This window comes from Heptranchias perlo, chromosome 26 (assembly GCF_035084215.1).
Source record: "Heptranchias perlo isolate sHepPer1 chromosome 26, sHepPer1.hap1, whole genome shotgun sequence".
Classification (NCBI taxonomy): domain Eukaryota; kingdom Metazoa; phylum Chordata; class Chondrichthyes; order Hexanchiformes; family Hexanchidae; genus Heptranchias; species Heptranchias perlo.
In genome coordinates, this window is record NC_090350.1 from 10,672,197 (window position 1) to 10,692,019 (window position 19,823).

General features: G+C 44.1%; 1 protein-coding gene and 1 long non-coding RNA gene across 4 annotated transcripts in view; one reads left to right on the forward strand and one right to left on the reverse strand.

Moving 5' to 3' along the window:
- si:ch211-1i11.3 (mitogen-activated protein kinase kinase kinase 5) overlaps positions 1-19,823 on the forward strand; it is a 185,793-nt gene that overhangs the window by 55,541 nt on the left and 110,429 nt on the right. For all 3 annotated transcript variants that reach the window (XR_010967279.1, XM_068006407.1, XM_068006406.1), the window contains exons 6-7: positions 5,921-6,027; positions 14,794-14,964. Coding sequence is in view for 2 of the 3 variants with exons in the window: in XM_068006407.1 (XP_067862508.1) it covers positions 5,921-6,027; positions 14,794-14,964 (278 nt within the window). In the remaining variant the exon portion in view is untranslated. The remainder of the gene's footprint in view (positions 1-5,920; positions 6,028-14,793; positions 14,965-19,823) is intronic.
- Positions 1,479-19,019, reverse strand: LOC137342504 (uncharacterized). Its single transcript, XR_010967280.1, has 3 exons — positions 18,749-19,019; positions 2,291-2,426; positions 1,479-1,599 (listed from the first exon to the last, which is right to left on the reverse strand). It is a non-coding gene; the product is annotated as an uncharacterized lncRNA (long non-coding RNA).

Here is a 19,823-nt window from a genome sequence, read left to right on the forward strand (position 1 = left end):
TCAATGTTGGTTTTCTTTTCATTTTCAATTCACTTTTGCATATAAATACGTTGAATGTACAGCACGGAAACAGGCCATTCGTCTCAACTGGTCTGTGTCGGTGTTAATGCTCCACACGAGCCTTCTCCCACCCGACTTCATCTCACCCTATCAGCATATCCTTTCTCCCTCGTGTTCATCTCGCTTTCCCTTAAATGCATCTACGCTATTCGCCTCAACTACTCCATGTGGTAGTGAGTTCCACATTCTAACCACTCTCTAGGTACAGAAGTTTCACTTTTCTACTCCGGGCCCATGACGTGATTGGGTGACGCTGCCTGTCCCTGAGGAGCAAACAAGTCTGACTCTGTGTGGGAGCCTTTGACCTTCTCGCTCACTGCGCCCTTCTTGGTCGGTCTTGATTACTGTAGGCCCAGGTCTTTAGGGAGCTCAGGGAGCCACTTCCCTCAGAGGGAAAGCCCCAGGCAGGTCACTGTGTTGCCAGGGGTCTGGGTGCTGCTTGGCCCGATGGCCAAAAACAACATGGCGCCTGGTGGCAGAACCAAAAGAACAGAAACATTTAAAAATGCTGCTCGGCTACTGATGTGTAAATTCCACTCAGGGCAAAGAGATTATAAATTTCTTTCAAATCATGGATATTAGATAATCATTCACTAGTCAAAAGGGTATAATCCGATAATGAAGCATTCTGCAACCCAAATCAGATCAGCAGTTAGTAAGCTATTGATAATCCGTACAAATGTGATCAGATTTCATCACCAGTTCCAATCTCACCGACGCTCCCCGTCCAACACCAGGTTTCAGCTACTTTGGGGCAGAACTTCTGATCAGCGAGGTCCACGTACAGAAGTGCTCACACTATATTCCAGTGCCTGTTTTCTTTCCCCCGCATGGGCTAAGATTAAGGGGTGATCTAATTGAGGTGTTCAAGATGATTAAAGGATAGATAGAGGATGATAGGGTAGATAGAGAGAAATTACTTCCTCTGGTGGGAGAGTCCAGAACAAGGGGGACGTAACCTTTAAATTAGAGCTGGGCCGTTCAGGAGTGATGTCAGGAAACATTACTTCACACAAAGGGTAGTGGAAATCTGGAACTCTCTCCCTCAAAAACTTGTTGAGTCTAGGGGTCAATTGAAAATGTTAAAAGTGAGATCGCTAGAATTTGTTTGGTAAGAGTATTAAGGGTTACGGAACCAAGGTGGAGATACAGATCAGCCATGAGCTAATTGAATTTTCGGAACATGTTTGTGGGGGTTAATGACCTCCTCCTGTTCCTACGTTCCTAACGCCTGTGTAAAAATAGCATGCTCAGACTATAATATGAGCGTGTTAAGTGTCCAGGTGTAGTCGTGTACCCTGTTATCTCTATGTTGCTGTTCTCTGTTGATTCTTGCTTGTAATCTCTGTTCATGTTAAGTTCACCTTTCTTTTGAAAACAATCATTGCAGTCACAAAACATTGCACGCACATGCGATCTTGTTGTTGTGGTCAGCTTTATTTTTGTATAAACAAGCAATCCAACCCCTCTGCCTCTTCGGTGAGCAGTACTGTCTGAGTACATCTAGATGTCCAATCTATCCGTGTAGGACTGCCAGCGCTGTAAGAACAAAATGTACGAGGAGTTAGCCAAGCATGCAACTCTCTTTCACGTTCCTAGAATCCACTAAGAGAACTGAAGGTAGCCATGGAAACAGAGCTATAAGGATAGGGGTATGGTAATGTAGTGGTTATGTGACTGGACTAGTAATCCAGAGGCCTGGGTTTATAGTCCTGAGGACATGAGTTCAAACCCCACCATGGCAGTTTGAGAATTTGAATTCAGTTTAAAGAATCTGGAAATAAAAAGCTGGTATCAATAAAAGTTATCATGAAGCAGTCAGATTGTTGTAAAAACCCAACTGGCTCGCTGGGGAAGGAAACCTGCTGTCCTTACCCAGTCTGGCCTATATGTGACTCTAGTCCCACACCAACATAGTTGGCTCTTAACTGTCTTCTGAAGTGCATCAGTTGCACCAAACCCGCTACCAGTGGTTCAAGGAGAAGGCCCACCACCATCTTCTCAGGGCAACCAGGAATGGACAATGAATCCCAGGCTTGCCAGCGACACTCTCATCCTGCGAATGAGTTTAAATAAATTAGGGAGTGGGATGTGAAAGGAAGTTTTTTAAACCTGAAGTTTGAAAGATACTTTTCCACTAATGTTTATTTTCTTTTTTCTCATTTATTTTTGAGGTTTATAAATGATCACTCTCTTTATGGTGAGCTCATTCCTCTCACCCGCAAAGTACCTTTTTCTACTTTAGGTTCTCTCTGCCCCCTCTGCGATCGGCCTTCATTTCACAAAGGGCTGCTGCATGCCTGGTTTTATTTATTTGTATGTGTTTTTGTCGGACGGCATTGATTCTTGTAACGATTCACATCTCCCTGAAGACAAAAAACAAATGAGGAATTTTTAAAAAGCGAATTTTAAAAAGCCCCCGCTTTTTTTTGGGTTTTGCGGTAGATATTTTCTCTGGTTCAGTAACACCGGCCACTCGCATAAGTGGATCTTATGTCCTTTACGTTCTTGGGTGCATCATTTCCTGCCCAATAGCTAGGTAAAAGATAGTGACACCCAGGAATCATAACAGAGAGCTCTTACTCTGCACACCGGTGTGTATCCCGTGTACAATGTGATGCTCCTCTCTTCGACAAGTGGACTAAATTTGCACTCTTCCCACACCAGAACTTAGGCTCTGAACCAACAAATGGTTTTATTTACATAAAATGGGTGAATGAACATTACGTAAAATAATAAATACGCCACTCACTTCTCTCTAAAGGTAGACTTCAAAACAAAAATACATTTCTTACCCTATGGAACAGCTGAAGTTGAAAACTTACTTAGTTTCTCTACTGGCTGAAAGAGTCTTAAAAACACAGAGCCCTTTGGCCGCTGACTACAAGCCGAACCTTCCTTCAGTCTGATTGCTCGGGCAAGCTTGCCTACAGAAATATAATGGAACTATCGAAACTTACAGCACAAAAAAAGAGGCCACCTGTCCCATTGTGCCTGTGTTGGCTCTCTGCTAGATCAGTTCAAAACTAATCCCACTGACCCACTCTCTCTCCATATCCCTGTATTTTTCTCTGCTTCAAATATGAATCTAATTTTCCCTTAAGAGATGCAATGGTCTCTGCCTCAACCACTCCCTGTGGCAAAATATCCCATGCTCCAACAACCCTCTGAATAAAGAAATTTCTCCCAGCCTCTGTCCACCGTCTTAGTAAGAGTTTTAAACTGATGACCCCCTGGCTCCCCAACCAGGGGAAATAGTCTTTCCCTATTAACCCTATCAAAACTCTTCATAATTTTAAAAACCTCTCTTAAATCTTCTTTTAGTCTTTTCTGCTTTAGTGGATACAGTCCTAGCATTTCAAGTCTCTCCTCAAAACTATAAGCTTTCCATCCCTGACATCATTCTGGTGAATCTACGCTGTACGCTCTCTATGGCTTTCATGTCTTTTCTATAATGGTTTCACCAAAACGGCACGCAGTGACCTTTCCAGTACTTTGTAACAAAAGAATGATTCGAGCTTTACTCGTGTGCTCTCTGCTCCTATTTATAATGCCGAATGTGTTAGTAGCTTTTTTTTAATGGCCTTATCTACCTGCACTCTCACATTCAGAGAATTACGTATTTGAATCCCTCGGTCTCTCTGAGCATCCCCACCCTCAGTGTCTTTCCATTGAGTGTATACTCCCATTCCTTAGATTGCATCCCAAAATGTCTCCCCTCACACTTGTCCACTTGAACCTCTAATTCTCCAGGTTTGTTTTGTGCATTCACATGCAGACCCCCCAATCCTGCCTCCGTTTTTTGGAATGTTGACCCTTATTCTTTATCTTGCCTTTCTTGTTTAATTTTTGATATCCCTTGCACCCTCTCACCATCTCATGGCCTCTTTCTTTCTTTTTCTGTTCTGATTGACATTTTCTTACTATTTACTTTTGGCTGAGCCTTCTATTTCCATTCCAGCAGCTTTCCATTCCTCCTGTTCTCCCTCTCTAGTCTCAAGCCCAACTTTACCATAGAATTTACAGCACAGAAATAGGCCATTCAGCCCAACAGGTCTACGCCGGCATTTATGCTCCACACGAGCCTCCTCCCACCCTACTTCATCTCACCCTATCAGCAGATCCTTCTATTCCTTTCTCCCTCATGTGTTTATCTAGCTTCCCTTTAAACACATCTACGCTATTCACCTCAACTACTTCATGTGATAGCTAGCACCACATTCTAACCACTCTCTGGGTAAAGAACTTTCTCTTGAATTCCCTATTGGATTTATTAGTGACTTTCTTATATTTATGGCCTCTAGTTTTGGACACCCCGACAAGTGGAAACATCTCTATGTCTACCCTACCAAACCCCTTCATAATTTTAAAGACCTCTATCAGGTCTTTTTTCTAGAGAAAAGAGCCCCAGTCTGTTCAGTCTTTCCCGATAGATATAACCTCTGAGTTCTAGTATCATCCTTGTAAATCTTTTTTGCATCTTCTCCAGTGCCTCTATATCCTTTTTGTAATATAGAGACCAGAAATGTGCACAGTACTCCAAGTGTGGTCTAACCAAGGTTCTATACAAGTTTAACATAACCCGTCTTATTCCACCCTCTGCCTTTCAGAACCTTAATTTTTTTAAAATACACTTTAAAAAAAAATTCCTTATTTGCTTTTTGTCTTCAGTGAGACGTGAAAAGACTTGGCTGACAGAATGCCACTATTACAGCAAATGCCGCTCCTGATACTAACCTATATCGTCACCATCGAGGTTGAGATTTGAGCACGTAATATAGGCTGAGACTGACAATGCCTCAGTACTGAGGGAGTGCTGCACTGTTGGAGGTGCTGCACTGTCGGATGAGATGTTAAATTGAGGCCCCGTCTGCCCTCTCGGGTGGACATAAAAGATCCCACAGCAGTAATCCAAACAAGAGTAGGGGAGTTCTCCCAGGTGACCTGGCCAATATTTGTCCCTCAACCAACATCACTAAAACAGATTATCTGGTCATTACCACATTGCTGTTTGTGGGATCCTGGTGTCTGCAAATTGGCTGCCACGTTTCCTACATAACAAGCGTGACTACGCTTCAAAAGTAATTCATTGTCTGTAAAGCACATTGGGATGTCCTGAGGTCTTGAAAGGCGCTATGTAAATGCAAATTCTTTGTTTTATTGCGGTTTGCGTTGTCAGCCTCATTCATTGCTTCTTTCTGTGTGAAAGATTTTAGTAAAATACAAACCGCAATGTTGAGCAATAATATCACAGCTCCCAGGCAGAGTGCCATTCACAGAGCTTCTGTATGAGCCGAGCAGGCTGCTGAACTGGTTTGATAGCTTCCTTCAGTGAACTTTCAGGGGAGCCAGAATTGTCAAGTTAGGAGAACTCGTGGGAGTTCCTGGAGACGATAAGGCGAGGTAGACGGAATCTCTTGGCACAGCAAGACAAAAGGAGGAGTGAGAAAACAGGCAGCAAGGCAGATTTAAAAACAGAGAGAACTTTCAGCAATAAAAGCAAGAATAAATGGAACCTACAGAGATGTCCTCACTGCAGCCTGGAAGGACGGAGCGAGGAGGGGAGGCTATAAACGGAGGGAGGGAGGGTATAAACGGAGGGAGGGTTTAAATGAAGGAAGGGAGGGAGGATATAAATGGAGGGAGGGTATAAACAAGGGGAGAGAACGAATGGATGGGACTCAGGCAGACCCGAATACAAATAAGCCCCGAAGAGAGGCCGCACTACAGAGTGTGAAATAGTACAGGAGGCTTTCACTATGAATTGGTACCAGTACCATTGAGAGGCTGCAGATAATTAACCCTTGCTGCGCAAACACTATTTGAGGAATTTTGACTCTCTGATACTTTTGTTTTGAAGGATCTCGATGCTACCATCAAGCTGGTGGAGACCCTGCAAAAGTTGCCGACCTGTAATGTGGCTGAGCTGCCCAATGTCAAGTTTCATTACTGCTTTGCATTAAACAGGTAGGAGGAACACACCCACTTGTTCACAAACTCTTCTTCACCTTTCAGTTGTACAATGATCATTTATCAACAGCCTTGTCTCAATATTTCTTCACAGGCAGCCCCACATGATATCCTACAACGAGGTCTATAATTCACACCCTCTTCGCACACCTGTACTCTTTAAGTATCGGAGGTGCAGCTTGCAATCCAAACTTTGTTTTGAGCCACAGGTGTCAGCCGTGGCTCAGTGGTAGCACTCTCGCCTCTAAGTCAGAAGGTTGTAGATTCAAATCCCACTCGAAAGACTTGAGCACATAATCTAGGCTGACACTCTCAGTGCAGTACTGAGGGATTGCTGCACTGCCGGAGGTGCCGTCCTTCAAATGAGACCCCGTCTGTCTGCTCAGGTGGATGTAAAAGATCCCATGGCACTATTTCAGAAAAAGAGCAGGGGAGTTCTCCCTGGTGTCCTGGCCAATGTTTATCCCTCAACCAACATCACTTAAAAAAAAAAGTATGATCTGGACATTATCATATTACTGTGTGAGAGATCTTGCTGTGCATAAATTGGCTGTCGCCTTTCCTACATTACAACAGTGACTACACTTCAAAAACTACTTCATTGCCTGTAAAGAGCTTTGGGACATCCTGAGGTCCTGAAAGGTTCTACATAACTAAAAGTTCTTTCTTTTTTTTTTATGAGTCCCTAGAAGATCTGAAGTATGAAGTGATCCCTCGGGTAAAAACTGACAGCATTTCCATGGGCTCAGAAACTAGGAGCAGGAGTAGGCCATTTGGCCCTTCGAGCCTGCTCCGCCATTCAATATGATCATGGCTGATCCTCGATCTCAATACCATATTCCCACTCTTTCCCCATACCCCTTGATGCCTTTTGTGTCTAGAAATCTATCTATCTCCTTCTTAAGTATATTCAGTGACTTGGCCTCCACAGCCTTCTGTGGTAGAGAATTCCACAGGTTCATCACCCTCTGAGTGAAGAAATTTCTCCTCATCTCAGTCCTAAATGTTCTACCCCGTATCCTGAGACTATGACCCCTCATTCTGGACCCCCCAGCCAGGGGAAACATCCTCCCTGCATCCAGTCTGTCTAGCCCTGTCAGAATTTCATATGTTTCAATGAGATCCCCCCTCATTCTTCTAAACTCGAGTGAATACAGGCCGAGTCGACCCGATCTCTCCTCATACGACAGTCCTGCCATCCCAGGAATCAGTCTGGTGAACCTTCAATGCACTCCCTCCATGGCAAGTATATCCTTTCTGAGGTAAGGAGACCAAAACTGCACACAATACTCCAAGTGTGGTCTCACCAAGGCCCTGTATAACTGCAGTAAGACATCCTTGATCCTGTACTCAAATCCTCTTGCAATGAAGGCCAACGTACCATTTGCCTTCCTAACTGCTTGCTGCACCTGCATGTTTGCTTTCAGTGACTGTTGTACAAGGACACCCAGGTCCCTTTTGTGCATCAACATTTCCCAATCTATCACCATTTAAATAATACTCTGCCTTTCTGTTTTTCCTTCCGAAGTGGATAACTTCACATTTATCCACATTATACTGCATCTGCCATGTATTTGCCCACTCACTCAACTTGTCCAAATCGTCTTGAAGCCTCTTTGCATCCTCCTCACAACTCACAATCCCACCTAATTTTGTGTCATCAACAAACTTGGAAATATTGCATTTGGTTCCCTCATCCAAATCATTGATATATATTGTGAATAGCTGGGGCCCAAGCACTGATCCCTGCGGTACCCCACTAGTCACTGCCTGCCACCCCAAAAAAGACCCATTTATTCCTACTCTCTGTTTCCTGTCTGTTAACCAATTTTCATAAGAACATAAGAAATAGGAGCAGGAGTAGGCTAATCGGCCCCTCGAGCCTGCTCCGCCATTCAATAAGATCATGGCTGATCTGATCCCAACCACAAATCTAAAGAACACAAGAAGTAGGAGCAGGACCCGGCCACACAGCCCCTGGGCCCTCTCCGCCACCCACAGGGCATTGACCGATCCGAACTCAGCTTCATGTCCAATTTCCTGCCCGCTCCCCATAACCCCTAATTTCCTTTACTTCTAGGAAACTGTCTATTTCTGTTTTAAATTTATCTAATGATGTAGCTTCCACAGCTTCCTGGGGCAGCAAATTCCACAGATCTACCACCCTCTGAGTGAAGAAGTTTCTCCTCATCTCAGTTTTGAAAGAGCAGCCCCTTATTCTAAGATTATGCCCCCTAGTTCTAGTTTCACCCATCCTTGGGAACATCCTTACTGCATCCACCCGATCAAGCCTCTTCACAATCTTATATGTTTCAATAAGATCGCCTCTCATTCTTCTGAACTCCAATGAGTAGAGTCCCAATTTACTCAACCTCTCCTCATATGTCCACCCCCTCATCCCCGGGATTAACCGAGTGAACCTTCTTTGTACTGCCTCGAGAGCAAGTATGTCTTTTCTTAAGTGTGGACACCAAAACTGTATGCAGTATTCCAGGTGCGGTCTCACCAATACCTTGTATAACTGCAGCAATACCTCCCTGTTTTTACATTCTATCCCCCTAGCAATAAAAGCCAACATTCCGTTGGCTTTCTTGATCACCTGCTGCACCTGCATACTAACTTTTTGATTTTCTTGCACTAGGACCACCAGATCCCTTTGTACGAAAGTACTTTCCAGTTTCTCGCCATTAAGATAATAACTTGCTCTCTGATTTTTCCTGCCAAAGTGCATAACCTCACATTTTGCAATATTATATTGCATCTGCCAAATCTCCACCCACTCACCCAGCCTGTCTATATCCCCTTGCAGGTTTTTTATGTCCTCCTCACTCTCTACTTTCCCTCCCATCTTTGTATCATCTGCAAATTTTGATATGTTGCACTCGGTCCCCTCCTCCAAATCGTTAATATAGATTGTAAAGAGTTGGGGACCCAGCACCGACCCCTGTGGAACACCACTAGTTACTGGTTGCCAGTCCGAGAATGAACCATTTATCCCAACTCTCTGCCTCCTGTTCGATAACCAATCCTCCACCCATGCCAGAATATTACCCCCAATCCCGTGATTTTTTATCTTAAGCAATAATCTTTTATGTGGCACCTTGTCGAATGCCTTCTGGAAGTCTAAATACACTATGTCCACTGGTTCCCCTTTATCCACCCTGTACGTTATATCCTCAAAGAACTCAAGCAAATTTGTCAGACATGACTTCCCCTTCATAAAGCCATGCTGACTTTGTCCTATTAAATTATGCTTATCTAAATGTTCCGTTACTGTCTCCTTAATAATAGACTCCAAAATTTTACCCACCACAGATGTCAGGCTAACTGGCCTATAATTTCCAGCCTTCTGCCTACTACCCTTTTTAAATAACGGTGTTACATTAGCAGTTTTCCAATCTGCCGGGACCTCTCCTGAGTCCAGGGAATTTTGGAAAACTATCACCAAAGCATCCACAATCCCTACTGCCACTTCCCTCAAGACCCTAGGATAGAAGCCATCAGGTCCAGGGGATTTATCCGCTTTGAGTCCCATTATTTTACTGAGTACCATCTCCTGAGTGATTTTAATCGTATTTAGATCCTCCCCCCCGTAGAGCTCCCTGTTTGTCCAGTGTTGGGATATTCTTAGTGTCCTCTACCGTAAAGACTGAAACAAAATATTTGTTCAGCATTTTTGCCATCTCCGTGTTTCCCACCATTAATTTCCCGGTCTCACCCTCTAAGGGACCTACGTTTGCCTTAGCCACCCTTTTTCTTTTTATATAACTATAGAAACTCTTGCTATCTGTTTTTATATTTTTTGATAATTTCTTTTCATAATCTAACTTCCCTTTCTTAATCAATCCTTTAGTTACTTTTTGCTGTCTTTTGAAGACTTCCCAATCTTCTATCCTCCCACTAAGTTTGGCTACCTTATATGTCCTTGTTTTTAGTCGGATACTATCCTTGATTTCTTTACTTAGCCACGGATGGCTGTCATTTCTTTTACACCCTTTTTTCCTCAGTGGAATATATTTATTTTGAAAGTTGTAAAATAACTCCTTAAATGAACACCACTGCTCATACCCTTTAGTCTATTTTCCCAGTCCACTTTAATCAATTCCGCTCTCATACCATCATAGTCTCCATTATTCAAGCTCAGTACGCTTGTTTGAGAATCAACCTTCTCACCCTCTAATTGGATATGGAATTCAACCATGTTGTGGTCGCTCATTCCAAGGGGATCCTTAACTAGGACATTATTAATTAATCCTGACTCATTACACAGGACCAGGTCCAAGGTTGCCTGCCCCCTTGTAGGATCAGTTACATACTGCTCAAGAAATCCATCCCTGATGCACTCAATGAACTCTTCCTCAAGGCTGCTCTGCCCAATTTGATTTGTCCAGTTAATATGAGAGTTAAAATCCCCCATAATTATAGCTGTTCCCTTATTACATGCCCCGACTATTTCCTGATTAATACTTCTTCCAGCAGAGTTGCAACTATTAGGAGGCCTATATACTACGCCCACTAGTGTTTTTTTCCCCTTATTATTCCTTATCTCTACCCAAACTGTTTCATTATCTTGATGCTTTGTCCCAATATCATTTATCTGTATTACAGTGATTCCTTCCTTTATGAACATAGCCACCCCACCTCCCCTTCCTGCCTGTCCTTCCTGATTGTTAAATACCCTGGCATATTTAATTCCCAGTCGTTGTCACCCTGCAGCCATGATTCTGTAATGGCCACAAGATCATACCCATACGTAGTTATATGTGCCGTTAACTCGTCCATTTTGTTACGAATGCTACGTGCATTCAGATAAAGAACTTTCAAATCTGTTTTGTGACACTTAGTTCCTGCTTTTTCCTTTTTTAACACTTTACCTATTACTCCATACCTTCTGTCCCTTCCTGATACGCTTTCCTCTGTCTCCCTGCTCAGGTTCCCAACCCCCTGCCACTTTAGTTTAAACCCTCCCCAACAGCACTAGCAAACACTCCTCCTAGGACAGCGGTCCCGGCCCTGCCCAGGTGCAGACCGTCCGGTTTGTACTGGTCCCACCTCCCCCAGAACCGTTTCCAGTGTCCCAGGAATTTGAATCCCTCCCCCTTGCACCATTCCTCTAGCCACGTATTCATTTGAAATATCCTCCTATTTCTACTCTGACTAGCACGTGGCACTGGCAGCAATCCTGAGATTACTACCTTTGAGGTCCTATTTTTTAATTTACCTCCTAACTCCCTATATTCTGCTTTTAGGACCTCATCCCCTTTTTTACCTATATCGTTGGTGCCTATGTGCACCACGACAGCTGGCTGTTCGCCCTCCCCCTCCAAAATGTTCTGTTGCCGCTCCAAGACGTCCTTGATCCTTGCACCAGGGAGGCAACACACCATCCTGGAGTCTCGGTTGCGGCCGCAGAAACGCCTGTCTATTCCCCTTACAATTGAGTCCCCTATCACTATAGCTCTTCCACTCTTTTTCCTCCCAGCCTGTGCAGCAGAGCCACCCGTGGTGCCAGGAAGTTGGCTGCTGCTGCCTTCCCCTGATAAGTCATCCCCCCCAACAGCATCCAAAGTGGCATATCTATTTGAGAGGGGGATGGCCACAGGGGACCCCTGCACTACCTGCCTGCACCTCTTGCTCTTCCTGGTGGTCACCCATTCACTTCCTGCCTGTACACCCTTTACCTGCAGTGTGACCAACTCGCTAAATGTGCTATCCACGATTTTCTCTGCATCGCGGATGCTCCACAGTGAGTCCACCCGCAGCTTCAGCTCCGAGATACGATCGGTCAGTAGCTGCAGGTGGACACACTTCCTGCACACATGGTCGGCAGGGACACTGGTAGTGTCCATGACTTCCCACATCTTGCAGGAGGGGCATATCACGGGTGCGAGGTCTGCTGCCATGACTTGCCTTAGCTTAGTTACCCCTTTTAAATTACGTTGAAATTAGAAAATGTTAACTATACTAGGGACCTAGGTTCACTAACAAAAAAAACCCACTACCTGCTATAAAACCTGCAGACCTTCCCTTTCTTATTATTTACTTACAGTAAAACGGTAGAAATACTCACCTGAACCTACTCACCAATCAGCTGCCTCCCCTGTGCCGCGTCACTTTCTGACTGGTGACGTCACCCCGAACTCTGCCGCTGGTCTCAGAGTCTCGCTCTCAGAGTAAGCTCTGGTCTCGCTCTTTACCGCCGCTCACCGACTGAACTCCCGCTCTCTCCGCGCTGTTTTTATCCCCGCTCTGGTCTCGCTCTTTGCCGCCGCTCACCAATCCATGCCAGTATATTACCCCCAACCCCATGTGCTTTAATTTTGCACATTAACCTCTTAAGTGGGACTTTATCAAAGGCCTTCTGAAAATCCAAATAAACCACATCCACTGGTTCTCCCTTATCTGGTCTACCAGTTACATCCTCAAAAAACTCCAGTAGGTTTGTCAAACACGATTTCCCTTTCATATATCCATGTTGACTTTGTCTAATCCCGTTGATATTTTCTCAGTGTCCTGTTATCACATCCTTTATAATAGACTCTAACATTCTCCCTACTACTGACGTTAGGCTAACTGGTCTGTTGTTCCCTGTTTTCTCTCTCCCTTTTTTAAATAGTGGGGTTACATTTGCCACCCTCTATCCTGCAGGAACTGTTCCATAATTTTTAGGATTTTGGAAGATGGCAACCAATGCATCCACTATTTCCATGGCTACCTCTTTTAGTACTCTGGGATGCAGATTATCAGGCCCTGGAGACTTATCGGCTTTCAGTCCCATTAATTTATCCTGTACTTTTTTTTTACTAATACTAATTTCCTTTAATTCCTGCTTCTCACTAGAGCCTTGGTTCCCCAGCAGTTCTGGGAAGTTATTTGTGTCGTATTCCGTGAAGACAAAACCAAAGTATTTGTTTAATTGCTCTGCCATTTCCTTGTTCCCCATTATAAATTCTCCCATTTCTGACAATAAGGGACTTACATTTGTCTTCACTAATCTTTTTCTTTTTCCATACTTGTAGAAGCTTTTACAGTCTGCTTTTATGATCCTTGCAAGTTTACTCTCACTCTATTTTTCCCCTCTTAATCAATCTCTTGGTCCTTTTTTGCTGAATTCTAAACTGCTCCCAATCCTCAGGCTTCTACTTTTTCTGGCAACTTTATTTGACTCCTCTTTGGATCTGATACTATCCTTAATTTCTTTTGTTAGCCATGGTTGGGCCACATTTCCTTTTGTGTTTTTACACCGGAAAGGAATGTATAATTGTTACAATTCATGCATTCGTTCCTTAAATGTTAGCCTTTGCCTATCCACCATCATGCCTTTTGATGAAGCTTCCCAATCTATCATAGCCAACTCACTCCTCATACCTTCGTAGTTTCCTTTGTTTAGAATTAGGACTCTAGTTTTGGATTGGACTACTTCACTTTCCATCTTAATAAAGAATTCTGTCATGTTATGGTCACTCTTCCCTCAAGGACCCTGCACAACAAGATTATTAATTAGCCCCTTCTCATTGCACAATACCCAGTCCAGGATAGCCTGTTCCCTAGTTGGCTCCTCAACGTACTGGTCTAAAAAACCATCTCATACACACTCCAGGAATTCATCCTCCGCAGTTTTATTGTTAATTTGGTTTGGCCGTGGAGGATGCTCCTGGAGCTCTGTCGGCAGCTGACAAATGCAACACCTGCTCTCCCAGGTCCTCAGAAGACCCTTCAAGCACCTTTCAAAGAAGCATCGATCCATGACTGGCAGGACTGATTCTGGGGATGGTTACCCTGACCCCTTTCCAGCATAAGCAGCAGTGGCTCCCGGACGTAGCATCCATACTGACACCCAGCAAGCTCTACTGGAAGAGAGTGTATGGCTGTTGGGTGATGACAGGATTGGGCCTGGGCTGGGATGGCCCCTGTGATCAAATAGTCTGCTGGCATTCACTGAGGCTCAGACGCGAAGAAAGACAGTTGGGTGAGATGGTGCCCAAGGAAATGCACCCAGTGAAGAGTCTTCAGGAGAGAAGGGGAGAGGATTAAAATTGTAGAGAAGCAGTCTAACCTTTTTCCTTGCAATGTTTGAAGGACATTTGGCCCATCAAGCCAGCCCCTTCTACAGGCAACGTTCAATCTGCCCCACCCGTTTAATCCCCTGAGGTTAAATCCCATTTTAAAACTCCCTGATCTGAAAAGGGAATCTGAAATATTCATCCTTCCTCATCTCTCCACAATTCAACCCTGGTCTCCTGCCCTCCACAAACATTTCCCCCTCCCACTTTTTGTTTCCACTGTCAGGAGGGTCGAAACTGTTTCTACTGGCAGGCGAGTCAGTAACCAGAGGAAACAGATTGAAGATCATTGGCAAAACAGCCAGAGGGGAGATGAGGGGAAATTTGTTTTACGCAGTATGTCGTAATGATCTGGAATGCACTGCCTGAAAGAATGGTGGAAGCAGATTCAATTGTAACTTTCAAAAGGGAATTGGATAAATACTTGAAAAGGAAAAATTTGCAGGGTTATGGGGAAAGGGCAGGGGAACATAACTAATTGGATAGCTCTTTCAAAGAGCTGGCACAGGCACAAGAGACCAAATGGCCCCCTTCTGTGCTGTATGATTCTATGAATTGGCTAGCTCTTTCAAAGAGCCAGCACAGGTATGATGGGCCGAATAGCCTCTTACTGTGCTGTCTGATTCTATGAAGATAAAGCAAGTGGTCATACTTAAGTTTTCTCTGACTGTGGAGATGATGTCATGTATCTTTCCTACAGGCGGAACCTACCTGGAGATCGGGAGACAGCCCTCTCGGTGATCCTGCCAGTTGTGGAGAGTGGGGAGCAGATCTCGTCCGATCTTTACTGCCTGTGCGGGCGCATTTACAAAGATATCTTCATCAGCTCCGACTTCACGGACTGCAAGAGCCGGGACAAGTCATGTTACTGGTAAGAAGCGAGCTTGTTCTGAACACTCTTGCGGGTGATTGCTGAAATATAATCCCTGTTGGTGGGCTAAATACATAGATGTGACTAGAAATTCTCAGAGACTAGTCAGTGCTCAACTTGGAAAGGGAGTTCTTGCTCTCTGTGTCTGACATCCATTCCAGATCACTGCAAACTTTGTGTCAGCTTGACCCAGTTGGACCAGCAATCGAAGGACTTGACCTCTGACCCTTCCCCAGCTCTCCGTTCCATTTGAATTGCCAATCAAACTAGATACCGTGCTCTTGGGTGTGAGCTCCCCTAATGGTCCTCTCCTGTGCTGGGCTCCTATGAATGAAACCATTCCAACATTACACCCACTTTCCTCTCTGGAATGTGTATAATGAACCTCATTGTCTCATGCGATATCTGAGAAACACCATCCTGGTTAGACATTTTGATTGGGTCGAATTCACACCCCCGGACCATGTATTCTGTGGACTTAATCACTTGTGAGCTAAATTTACATAGAATGTACTGCACAGAAACAGGCCATTCAGCCCAACAGGTCCATGCCGGTGTTTATGCTCCACACAAGCCTCCTCCCTCTCTACTTCATCTGACCCTATCAGCGAATCCTTCTATTCCTTTCTCCCTCATGTGTTTATCTAGTTTCCCCTTAAATGTATCTATGCTATTCGCCTCAACTACTCCATGTGGTAGCGATTTCCACATTCTAACCATTCTTTGGGTTTAGAAGTTTCTCCTGAATTCCCTATTGGATTTATTCATGACTATCTTATATTTATGGCCCCTAGTTCTGGTCTCCCCCACAAGTGGAAATGTCTTCTCTATGTCTACCCTATCAAACAATTTCATAATCTTAAAGACTTCTATCAGGTCACCCCTCAGTCTTCTCTTTTCTAGGGAAAAGAGGCCCAGCCTGTTCAATCTTTCCTGATAAGTATATCCTCTCAGTTCTGGTATCATCCTAGTAAATCTTTTTAGCACCTTCTCCAGTGCCTCTATATCCTTTTTATAATATGGAGACCAGAACTGTTCACAGTACTCCAAGTGTGGTCCAACCAAGGTTCTAAACAAGTTTAACATTTCTTCTCTGCTTTTCTATTCTATCCCGCTAGAAATGAATCCCAGTGGTTGGTTTGCTTTTTTTATGGCCTTGTTAACCTGTATCGCTAACTTAATAGCAACATCGTAAGATAAATTACCTCAAATTCCTAATAGGCCAAACAGTCAGGAGTCCCAACAGGTGATAATTATGCTGCTTTAGTCAATGCATGCTGATCCTAAGTAGGTATCATGCGTGCTGAGCATTTAAAGGTGCTCATGTGTCATCTAATGAAGTATGGTTGAACAAACTCCCTTATTTCCTTAACGTTAGCCTTTTCAACAATGGTTCTCAGTGTTTCTGAATCGCAGGTCATGGTGAGGTTGATTCCATGTATGGGTCACGGAATAGTCATATTATATTCACCAACTCAGATTTCGAACCACTTGGGTGTAACCCAACTTATATTTGGTTGATTGCAATACCTTATTAAAATCATCTTCCTAGTTTCACAAAGAGCAAACTCACCTACTCGTCGACACCATCCCTCTAGTGCCAGGTTTGTTCATCCCATCCCTTCTAGTGTTGTTAGCTTTGTCTACCCCACCTCCCCCCCCACCCCACCCCAAGTATTAGATTTGTCCATTTCTCCTGCCCCCCACCTTATTTGTCCACCCCCTCCCCCCAACTCTGTATTAGATTTGCCCATCCTCCTCCCCTCCAGTATTAGCTTTGTTCTTTTCACCTTGTCCATCCAGGGTAACTCATTGTGTAACTTTCCAGTTCCACAGGCTCCACTTCTATCGACCCCAGGTGTTCCTGATATAGCGAGCTACACCCCTTCTTTCCTCCCCTTTCACACATTGCTTACCCACTGCTTCTGACTAGGGGTATCCGAAACATTGCACACCTTGAATGAAAAGAAGTACGTTTTTTGATGAGGACACTTTGACGCAGAACTGTCAAAAATCAGGCTACGTAATTAAGCTGACTAAAAATCTTTTAAAATCCAAACAGTTTAAGTCCATACATATAGGTGTGAGTTATTTCCTGATACACTCTGACCCTGCACCTTCTGTTCATTACCATCTCCAGGAGACAGCCATGTTTCTTCAGAGCTCTGGAATTCCCTCCCTAAACTTCTCCACCTCTCTCTCCTCCTTTAAGTCACTCCTTTAAACCTACCTCTATGACCAAGCTTTTGGTCACCTGTCTTAATATCTCCTTATGTATCTCCTGTGAAGCACCTTGGGATGTTTTACTACATTAAAGTTCCCTATATAAATGCAAGTTGTTGCTGTTGTTTATGATATTCCTATGACACTGTACTTATCTACTGTCACATTAGCCTCCAGATATGGCATCTTATTCTGAACACTTCCAGCTTTCATACATCTTATTGAGACCACCAGGCCCCCACAATTGGAGCTGCCCAAGTCGGTGAGTCCCAGCTTTGATCCCTGGCCTGCACCGCGTCAGTTGGTGGAAGGTTGTCCTACGGCAGATATCCCTGGGTAACAGAGGGAAAATGAACCAGAGTTCCTGCTTCCGATTGCTATCCAGCAATTCCTACTTAAAGACAACATGTTCAGACATCGGGTGAGGGCCAAATTGGACTTGGCGTCATGCCCCCGTTGTCAGCCAGCCCCTTCGCACATTCTCTGGGCTTTAACGTGAATAATGACCACGTAGCCAAGATGTCAGGGAATGACCATTGCCCATGGAATTGTACAGTAGTAAGGAGGCAGGAGAGGAGGAAGGGAGAATGTTCAGGGGATGGGGGGGGGGGGGGCGAAAGTAGAAGACAAAGTAAAACGAGAGGTGGTGTCTAGGTGACATCAGCCTTGGTTTTCAAAGCTGTAAATTGTAGGTTATCAGCCCTGCTGATGATGGCGTGGTGGGAGACTGGTGAAACGTCAAGGGAAGGGAGACAAAAATAACAGAAGCACTGAGCGGGGATGGGCAGAAGAAGCTAAAATGAAACCACAGTCCTCGTTGAGTTATGTGAATGCAAGGCAGTGGGAAGCATTGCACCCCTGAGGGACAGTGACCACAGAATGAACAAGTTTAACGTGAGCTGGGACCCTCAATTAAAACCAAGATCATAAGCAAGGTTTAAAAGGGTTTAAATCGAAGCGATGTGGGAAGATTTAAAGCAAATGGATTGGTGGAGGGTGTTTAACAACACTTAACTAGAAGACAAAATGGAACAACTTCAAAGGAATAATGTTGGGTATGCAGCACAAGTACATACCCAAGATCAGTGAGCTCAGACTAAACAAGTGTCACCCTAAATGGATTAACAAATGAAATAAAGAGGTAAAATGACCTCTACAAAGCCTGCAGCAACAAAAGGTGAAAGGGCACATTAGAAAGAATATAGGAACGTGCAGAAACAAGTTGAAAGGGAGATCAGAGGGACCGAGAAAAAGGCAGAGCTGCGGAGGTAAATTGTAACAGTAAAAAAAATGTCTCCCAGTACTGTAAAAGCAAGAGAACCGTTAGTGAAGAGGTGAGAACACTAGAAGATGCAAATGGACTTGAAACTAATGATGAGCATAAGATGGTAAATATTCTGAATGATTACTTCCTCCAAATATTCACAAGGGAAGATAGGAACAACATGCCCTCCCTTGAAAAAGAGTCCGAAGGCAAAAGTCTGGACGTTGATGGGAGTCTTAGGAAGTGACTCTTTCTTATGCTATCTATGTTAAATCTTTGTTTACATTTTTCTCGAACCTATTTTGCTCTTAAAGTTCCCCTTCCTGCTCTGCCTTGGTCGACCATCTGTTAACCTCGGAGCTGATGTCGAAATCCTGCGTGACTGGAAACTGTCTTCCACAGACGATTGGGAGACTAAACATTGAGGTCTGAGGGGTTTTATTTTACAGCCCTCCCAAGTGCTGCTCGAACGATCTGCTCAGGAGTGTCGGTTCCGCCAAAGGGAGTTCACTCACCAGCAGCACCTTAAGGGTTAAGAGAATCTAGAGTGCAGCGAGACAACTCCCATCCCCCACCCCTGCACTCTCGATCCTCCCTCTTTCGGTAGATATGCATGTTCTAACTTGGAGTCAAGTATTTCATGATACATTAACCATAGATAATAGACATGATGTGGAGATGCCGGTGATGGACTGGGGTGGACAAATGTAAGGAATCTTACAACACCAGGTTATAGTCCAACAAATTTATTTTAAAATCACAAGCTTTCGGAGATAATCTCCGAAAGCTTGTGATTTTAAAATAAATTTGTTGGACTATAACCTGGTGTTGTAAGATTCCTTACATAGATAATAGAGATAGCGATGAAACAAGGCACTGTTAGTTATTACTTTGCAAATTTTGATCACAATATTTACACACTGGTCTCTGGTTTCCATTTAATTCTTTCGCCAGTTTTTCACCTCACTAGTTCCCATTATTCATGTTCTTACCTCAACAATGAGTGTGGTTGTCTACCTGCTGAATCCTCTTCTCACCCGATGTCCAGATATCTACACTTCCAGCAACTGGCTGATTTTTTTTTGATCTCCTCTTCCTCTCCCCCTCCCCAAAAACTCAGAAACCCTAATCATGACACTCCTTTTGCCCAACTAAGATCGATCGAGCATTGACCATGGATAGGATCTGGGACGTTGGAGATCTGTACGGTTTACTTATCTGGGAGATCATGATCCGTTTTTAATGGTTCACAGACATGAGCATAAGGCCAGCCCGGAGTTGAGCCTGCATGGCCTACCAACGCAGGTCCTCGTTTGTCACTCATGCAACAAAAAGGCCACATTGATCATTTAGCGATCGACATCTTTTATAT